At 33.0% G+C, this 8,752-nt stretch overlaps 1 protein-coding gene across 1 annotated transcript; it reads left to right on the plus strand.

Moving 5' to 3' along the window:
• Positions 1-220: 220 nt before the first annotated feature.
• Positions 221-8,293, plus strand: LOC106100266 (peptide transporter family 1-like). Its single transcript, XM_013279063.1, has 14 exons — positions 221-518; positions 1,883-1,964; positions 2,440-2,581; positions 2,876-2,962; positions 3,289-3,563; positions 3,940-4,022; positions 4,573-4,743; positions 5,127-5,252; positions 5,466-5,588; positions 6,276-6,595; positions 6,856-7,075; positions 7,292-7,378; positions 7,756-7,905; positions 8,072-8,293. Exons 2-14 carry the CDS (start codon positions 1,943-1,945, stop codon positions 8,276-8,278), a joined length of 2,013 nt encoding a protein of 670 aa, XP_013134517.1. The 5' UTR covers positions 221-518; positions 1,883-1,942; the 3' UTR covers positions 8,279-8,293.
• Positions 8,294-8,752: the final 459 nt, after the last annotated feature.

Genomic DNA, 8,752 nt, shown 5'->3' on the forward strand with positions numbered 1-8,752 from the left:
ATTATACTGTAGTTTCGTTTATTATTCATTGTTTACTGCACTATAATATCAATGTAATGCATCTAACATTTAATAAAACTGAATATTTCCACGAACAAAAGTCACGAACATAGAATGTTTTATTAATAATTGTTCAGTTTACTTAGGTCGAGGATACAAAACACATTAGCCTTTGGTATAAAAGAGAAAACAGTTTATTAACTCGAACACGCCAAATTCACGTAAAGTAATATTAAAGTGGTAAATGGTTGTTTCGTATTAATTAAGTCAACGATAATAACTTTTGTAACAGCTGTGATGGTCTCAGGGCCTATGGATTGGTTAGGAGTGATGACGCCACCGGGACGTCAAGCCTCCTGGTGCCCACTACTAGAGCCCTAGGGCACCAGACAACTGTCCTACATTGTCAATTAACCAGAAATCTATACTTAAATGTTCCAATGCAAGTAATGTTTGAAACTAAACGATCATTATCGCGTCCGGTTAATAACTAATGTGGTAATTTCCAGAAATAAAAGGTAATTTTATACGTGTTATGTTACACTTTTCGTGTTGTTATTCATTGAATTTTATTACAGTTAATAATAGTGTAAAGAAATTGAAAATTTACTACAACATTGAAATTAATACGATTACGAGTATAGATTAGGTTTGAAAAAGTTTTGTGACTAATAGCCGTAACATTAACCTCTAAGAAATAATACTTGATAATATCGTCGCAGAGTACTGGAGTTTATATTCAGACTAGTTGTTTACCGTGACTTTGTCGCATAGAATAATAAACTGAGACTGTATTTGAAAGTTTCTTGTAAATATTATAATTATCCTTTTAATAAAATCATCATAGAGCTCAGTGATTTGAATACTTGGCTTGTAATCTACAGGTCTTGGGTTCGAATCCCGCCATGTACCAATGTGATTATCGATTTTTCGTATGTACATAATTTACCCGACGTTCTTACGGTGAAGGAAAACATCGTGATGCAACCTGCAGATATCGGCGAAGAAATTCAAAGATATGTGTGTAGTCAACCAACCCGCACTGGGCCAGCGTGGTTGACTATGACCTCGTCACCCCATATTAGGGTAGGCTCCGAGCTACTCGGTGGGGACGTATAGTTAGCTTTAAAAAATATTACAACCAAAATTAAGAATTAATAGTCATATTTAATCTACTCTATTGTTTGTTCTATGTCTCTAGTTAACAATAGTCTAAACTTGATTAGCTATCATACTTCATACTTCATACTAATATTATAAATGCGAATGTTTAGATGGATGGATGTTTGTTAGAGTTAGAGAGGCTACACCTAACCAGCTGAACGGATTTCGATGAAATTTGGCATATACGTAGAGGATAGTCTGGAAGAACACATAGGCTACTCGGTTTTGTTTTTTTAATTCCACGCGTACAGAGTCGCGGGCGACAGCTAGTTACTAAATAAGTATTCCAAATTCCAGTGATATGTTTTTATACAGTTTTTAATTCCGATAATAAAACAAGTAATTAAATTATCAAACTGGTAATTAGTGTTGCAGTTATTTTGACTTTATAATATGATTAACCTTCATTAATTATTTAATTTTGATAAAATACTCGCATGAAATTATTTCTTGGGTATGTTCGTGTGTTAGTATTGTTTTCAGTAATGGAGAATAATGGAAATCAAAGAAACAAGGTAGGATTAATTGAAAATAATGTCGATAAGTTTTGTTTGATACTTCTTAATAGCTTTTCATATTTAATGTTTAAGGAAATTATTTTTTTGGTTTTTATCTATTCTTTTGAATTAAATTACCTTTTTGATTAACTAAAACAATATGTCTCTATGTTTTGATATATGTTTGTATTATCTATGCTTTGATTATTGATGTTTTGCAGCGTAGTGATCACTTCCCGAAGATTATTTTATTTATTTTGGCAGCCGAATTCTGTGAACGGATGTCCTATTCTGGAATGCGAGGTAATAATTTATTTTCCTAAAAATATTACAACAGCTGTAACTAATTAAAAACGGCTACTATCACGTACCGTAGCCGAGGCTCCCGAGGGATATTTGATACTCTGTATCGAGGTTTAGGTTAAGCGCCACCTGGCCTCGACCACTTAAAACCCAGTGAATTTATAAATGCGCCTTAAAAACAAAATGTACACTTGGTAGCACCAACTAGTCTCGTCCCCCCTAAAGAATAAAAATGAAATGAAAAATTAACAAAAAAGAACTTAAAGAACTAGAAAAATAAACTACAAAGACAACATGGTTGCTGCAAGAATTACAGCAGCAGGAAATAAATAAAATAAAATAAAAACTAGTCTCGTCCCTAAAACACTTCGAGGTGAGTTTGACTGGTATTATTTCGCGATCGTGACTCCTCACTTACTAAGAAACCTATAATAATATTTCTATTACGTTTATAATAGTCCGTTGTGTTTTTTAGTGATTCTAACGTTGTATTTGCGAAATAAATTGAATTACACCGACGATGAAGCAAAGGAAATCTACCACATGTTCAACGGTATGGTCAGCCTTTGCCCTATATTCGGTGGGATTATTGCTGACAATTATCTGGGAAAGTATCGGTAAGTATAATTGCTTTCGTCTTTAAATAAAATAAAAGCGTGTGACCAAACTATCGCACAACTATTTAGTCTCGGTTTGATTCCTATGAGCTTATAAGAAGGTGGGCATACTACGAGTACTCGATTTTTAGATAAGCAACTACACAATTGAATTGGCTGCAAAACAATCGACAATTCCACAACAGTGTTTCGATTGTTTATTCAAAGATGTGCACGCGCTATAAGAACACTTCCTTTACTATATCTCTGTATCCTTTACATGGCCGTGAGGTGTTTAAATGTTTTGTATTTCAGAACAATACTCTACATGATGTTTATTTACGTGTTGGGCAACTCATTAGTAGCTGTTACCGCGATACCGCAGCTAATGCTCCCCGGTCGGTGAGTAACAAGCTTTATTAATTGATTATTTACAATTAACATCAAAGTAATATAATAACAACAATATGTAAAGGTCGAGAGACTCTTGAACTATTGATAGTTGTATAAAGTAGCTCGTAGAAGACCAGAAACTGACGAACAAACGCTCGTTGTTTTGTGCTTGACTGTTTCAAATGCTTTTATCTGAACGGGACTATAGCCTTTCTGTTTATTACGGTTTTTTAAACATAGCCTAGCCCTAAGCCCCTAAACCTAGCTATCCCTGACGCTGTATTAGTACTGATTATAATTATTTAACTAGCATCATTTAAAAAATATATTTTTAGATTATGTACACTATTGGGCTTATTTCTTTTCGCGATCGGCACTGGAGGTATACGACCATGTGTGACTGCGTTCGGAGGCGAACAGTTTACTCTACCAAAGCAGGAGATACTGCTTACATTGTACTTCAGTATACTCTATTTCAACTTGTGTGTAGGCAGCCTTATCGCGAAGACTTTAGCGCCTATCTTCAGAGGCGACTTTCAATGCTTTGGCGATAAGGATTGTTACACACTAGCGTTTGGTGCACCTGTGATTGTCATTGTTTTTTCAATAGGTAAGTAGGTTTTAATAACAGCAAATATAGTGCACTGTTTTCTCTTCTAAAGGACTTTCCTTCCGACTACGAATATTTAGAGCATACCCACACATGAAACCAAACTACTCCACAACCGTTTAGTCTCGATTTTATTTCTATGAGATTACAGTGAGGTTTGACACTACTCGATTTTTAGTTGTGTAGTTAACTAAACTAATGGAAAATGGTTGAATTGGCTGCGAAACAATCGACAATCGCACAACAGTTTTGCAGTCCAAAGTGTGCGCCCAGTTTTCCGTGCCTAATCACGCATATTGCAACATATTTATGCAACCGAGTGTACCAAATAGTGGTTCTGTTTTTATTTTATCGAATGTTATTATTTTTTTCCCAGTGGTATTCGTGAGCGGAAGACGTCGTTATATAATTAGACAGCCTAAGGGAAATGTTGTGGTTGATTTTACTAAATGTGTTTTTGTAAGTATTTGTAGTATGTTTGGAAAGGAAAATATAAGTAGGAATAAAAATCAACATGGTTTGGAAATATTGCTTCATAATTTGACTCTGATATAGCGAGACGCGACAAATAGAATAAACAAGTGTGTTTTCTGAATAAACTCTAAAGCTAAGAAGAGGTTGTTAATTATCTATTATTTATATATTAAATCATACTAATATTATGAATGCGAAAGTTTTTATAGATGGATGTTTGTTAGAGTTTGTAGCCTTAATGGCTAAACGGATTTCGATGAAATTTAGTATAGATGTAGAGGTTAGTCTTAAAGAACACATAGGCTACTTTCTTCTGTTTATTTTTAATATCACGCAGATGGAGTCGCGGGCGAAAACTAGTGTACATACTACTACTGGGTATACTCTGTGAGGTATTTCAGTAATCCTTTCGCAATTTTAGAATACAATTTAATGAAAAAAAGCGAATAAATACGTACAATATAAATTACATAATAATTTTTTTATATTATTTTAATTAATGAATTGCATTAAATTGTTTTCATTGTTTTCTCAGCTAGGATTAAAGCTAAAAATAACAAATCGAAGTCAAAACAAGCACTCTCATTGGCTGGACAGTACGCGACACAAATACAGCCATCAGTTTATTTCTGACGTAAAGAGGACGTTATCTATACTGAAATTGTTTTTAGTAACTCCGGTGTTTTGGTCGCTTTTAGAACAAATGGTAATTGTTTACTCTTGTCATCGTAAAGACTGTAAAAGATATCTTATAATATTTGCATCTAAATCGCTTAATGCTTTTATCCGTTTTTCAACACTTACGTTTGACTTATTTGAACACATTATTAAAACTTAACCGCCAAAACCTGTCTACACTAATATTATAAAGAGGAACGATTTGCATTTTTTTATGTATTGATATAACTCAAAAACTACTGGGACGATTTCAAAAATTCTTTTACCTTTAAAAAGGTAAATTATCTGTTGATAACATAGGCTATATTTGTTAATTTCACGCGCACGGAGTCGCGAGCAACAGCTATTACATGATATTTTTATTTTGTAAAAAATCCGTATGTTGATTATAGCTTTTTAATTTCTAAATAGGGTTCCAGTTGGGCGCTACAAGCATCAAAGATGGATGGCAGATTGGGTTCCTACACGATCAAAGCGGATCAGTTGATTGTTCTGTCACCTATATCGGTTATGAGTTTTATTGCAGTATCACAAAAGGTAAACGATGCTATAATTTACGGATTACAAGTTGTTGCCCGCGACTTTTTCCGCGTAAAATTATTAAACTAGGTACATATTCCACAAAATTATTTTATACCTTTTGTATTTTTGTTAATTATTCTTTAGTGTTATTCTTCTTGAGTGTTATTTATTTTTCTATTAATAACGATTGAATGTATTGTTCTTTTTTATGTTTTTCGCCATTTTCAGTATCTCTATCCATGCTTAGCTAAATGGAATTTATTGACAAACCCCTTGAACAAGTTAAAAGTGGGTGGCATTATGGCAGCACTGGCGTTTGTAGCATCCGCCAGTGTCGAAACTTATCTTAAGGTATTCATTTACCCAAACATTTTAAAATACAAATCACAAAATCTCCTGTAAAAAGTTTCTAAACTTGCTGTCTTTAATTTCTAAAGTATTCTTGCTCGGGCCTTTACTGAACCACTTGACGGACTAGGAATTCTTTTCCAATCCGGTAATAATAACGAAGTAACGGCTCGTGCCGAGGTTCCTGAGCCTTCGAGCTTAGTTACTCATAAACGAGGTTTAGGCTAAGCGCCATCTGCGCTCGGCCACATCAAGCCAGGTGAATCTGTAAATGCCTCTTCAAGGCAAACAGTGGCTATTCAGACCCAAAAACTGACGGACTATTTTCTATAAGCTTAAGATTTCGTCGAGACATCAATAAATTAATTATTTAACTATCAAATATTACATTTCATTTAATGCCCCAGATGATAATTTAAGTATGTTTTCCTTATAACTAATTCTTACATTATGTGTATATGCGGGATTCTATTTTTGTAGCTTCGAATGCAAGTCTGATTCTTCGTATTTATGTATTTATTTACTTTAAACCACAATTAACACTTTTAGGTCACGCACGCACACCAGTCGTCTTACTTTCCAATCTGTCATCTGTCAAAATCCCCGCTCACTTCCTTCCGCGTACATCCGTTCCGTTTCACACCATCGTCTATCGTTTTATCTTCCAATCCCACATATATTTGTTTTCAGACAACGTATCCAGAACTGCCACAAACAGGTTGTTCACAATTAAGAATCTTCAATGGAAATAATTGCAATGTTACAATATTTAACAAAGGAAAGAACATTTCCCATACAATACCACCTCTTTCATATTTTACAAACACCAAAGTAAACATATCTAATAAAGAAAATGTCGCTTTTGATTTCGTTAGTGATTGCTTTAAAAGGAAACATCAAGATTTATTTCTCGAAGAGAACAAAGCAAACTCATTCTTTTTAACAACAAATCATAGTTATTATTACGAAGATAATGTAGAGAAAAGTAAATCAGGATTTCCAATGGTAAGGTATGAAGTTATTTTCTTCAACTAAAACTAACAATTGTAAACTAATCTATTATAATATTATAAAGAGGAAAACTTTGTTTGTCTGATTGTAATAAAATAGCTCAAAAACTACTGGGCCGATTTTAAAAATTCTTTCACCATTAAAAAGTTACCTTGTCAGTAACATAAGCTATGTTTTATATTATTTTTTTATTTTCACGCGGATGGAGTCGCGGACGAAAGCCAGTTAATATTATTTTAATCTTTGTTTTTTCTTAAAGATTTCTTGTTACGGAAGAAATTAAGGAACCTATAGTAATGTATAATATGAAATCAAATAATATAGAAGTCAATATATCAGCTACTGATATAAATACAAGGGTAGAAATTTATAGATCACAGTATTCTATACAAGTTGGTGATCGCGATATCTTAAATGACATACAACTTGAAAGCGGTGGAGTTTACAATATTATTTTAACAAAAGATAAAACCGATTATGTAAGTATTATTATTTAAAAATGTCCCCACTTAAAAAGTCCGTTTATGTAATTTCTTTTGTGGCAATAAACATTCATTCAGTCATTCATTCATTCAATCATTCATTCAATCATTCATTCATTCAATCATTCATTCATTCAATGATTCATTCATTCATGTATAGAGTACTTGATCTTTGTCGTTAGCTACTTACGTTCATTTAATGATAAATTTCAGAAGGCGAATGTGATATTGATCACGGAGCCAAATTCTATTACAATACTACTACTAATACCACAAATCGTATTTCTTTCGATAGCAGAAGTAAGTATTTTTTGTCTATTTCACATTTCACATAATATGAAGTTTTGAAATAGTATGTTTCGTCAGTTAATACAAATGTTTCGTCTGGCGAGTGTGGTACCAGAGGCCCGACTTTAGTCCCTTTTCCTTCCCACCCTTTTTCTTATAAGAAAAGGATGGGAAGTGAACGTGGATTTGACAGTGCAGGAGACGTATAGAAAGGGGAAATATCCGCTTTATGTGCGTCTCCACCTCCGTCGATTAAGGGTAGGCAACGCAACCGCTATTGCGAATGTCTATGGGCAGCGGTCGCTGCACCAGTTTGGTGGATTTTGGTGGCCGCTTGGTCGTTTGCTACCTTATACTATATTATAAAAAAAAAACAAATGTTTTCTCAGGTGATGTACGTAGTAACGGGCAGTGAGCTTGCGTTTCGAGAGGCGCCAGAAAATATGAAAGCTGTCATCGGTTCTATTTGGATTTTAATGCAAGCTTTTGGCAACATACTTATCATTGTATTGACACGTTTGTTGGTTAACGTGCAGATGGTAAGCATTTATAATTTCGGATCCTACAAAATTTTATGAAATAAAAAACATTGCTAAAATAAATAAGTGGAATAGTTTAATATTTCTTTCATATTCAGTTTAATAAAAAAAAAACAATTATAATAATTTCAACAATAGTTAATTTTTTATTTTGTTTTTTTTACAGCAGACTCAATTTATTATGTATTCAAGCATAATGTTTGTGTCAATTTTAATATTCCATTATCAAAGTAGAAATTACGAGTTCGCGAATAAAATTGAGGATGAAGAATTAATGGGAATGGAAGAACGATTACAATGTGAAACAAATGTACTCAAATATAAATTAAATGACACCAATCCTGAAGGAATTACGTTAGAATTATCTGAATAGTATGAAAAATGGAAATTGTTGTAAATAAATGTATACGTATAGTTATTTTGATTTTAATTTTTATGTCATTATTTAAAACTAAACAGAAATTAACAGCCTTTAAGTTATTCCACTCTTGTACTAAGTATAACTAAATTACGAATAAATCTATACTAATATTAAAAAGAGGAAAGATTTTAATTTTTGTATGTATTGCAATAACTCAAAAACTACTGGTCCATTTTTGAAAATTCTTATACCGTCAGAAAGGTAATTTATCTGTGAGTAACATAGGCTACATTTTTTAATTTCACGTGGGCGAGGTCGCGAGCAACAGTTAATTAAGAATGAACTAAGTATAAATCACAAATTAATCGGGAATAACTACGGTCTATATATACTTGCATTACATCGATTTTTTTAAGATTTTTCTTTATTTGTCCGAAGTATTAAAGTTTTTAACTTAATAACACTGTCATAATATTTTCCCCCTTT

The sequence above is a fragment of the Papilio polytes genome, unplaced genomic scaffold (assembly GCF_000836215.1).
Source record: "Papilio polytes unplaced genomic scaffold, Ppol_1.0 DF824058.1, whole genome shotgun sequence".
In the NCBI taxonomy this organism is placed as follows: Eukaryota; Metazoa; Arthropoda; class Insecta; order Lepidoptera; family Papilionidae; genus Papilio; species Papilio polytes.

What these genes read in the sequence shown, in the direction of transcription:
- LOC106100266 (XM_013279063.1), top strand. Translation starts at nt 1,943, where the DNA reads ATGTCCTATTCTGGAATGCGAG. An exon ending in CAGCTAATGCTCCCCGGTCG is followed by an intron (nt 2,963 to 3,288) that starts GTGAGTAACAAG and finishes ATATATTTTTAG; the next exon opens with ATTATGTACACTATTGGGCT. An exon ending in ATTTTACTAAATGTGTTTTT is followed by an intron (nt 4,023 to 4,572) that starts GTAAGTATTTGT and finishes TTGTTTTCTCAG; the next exon opens with CTAGGATTAAAGCTAAAAAT.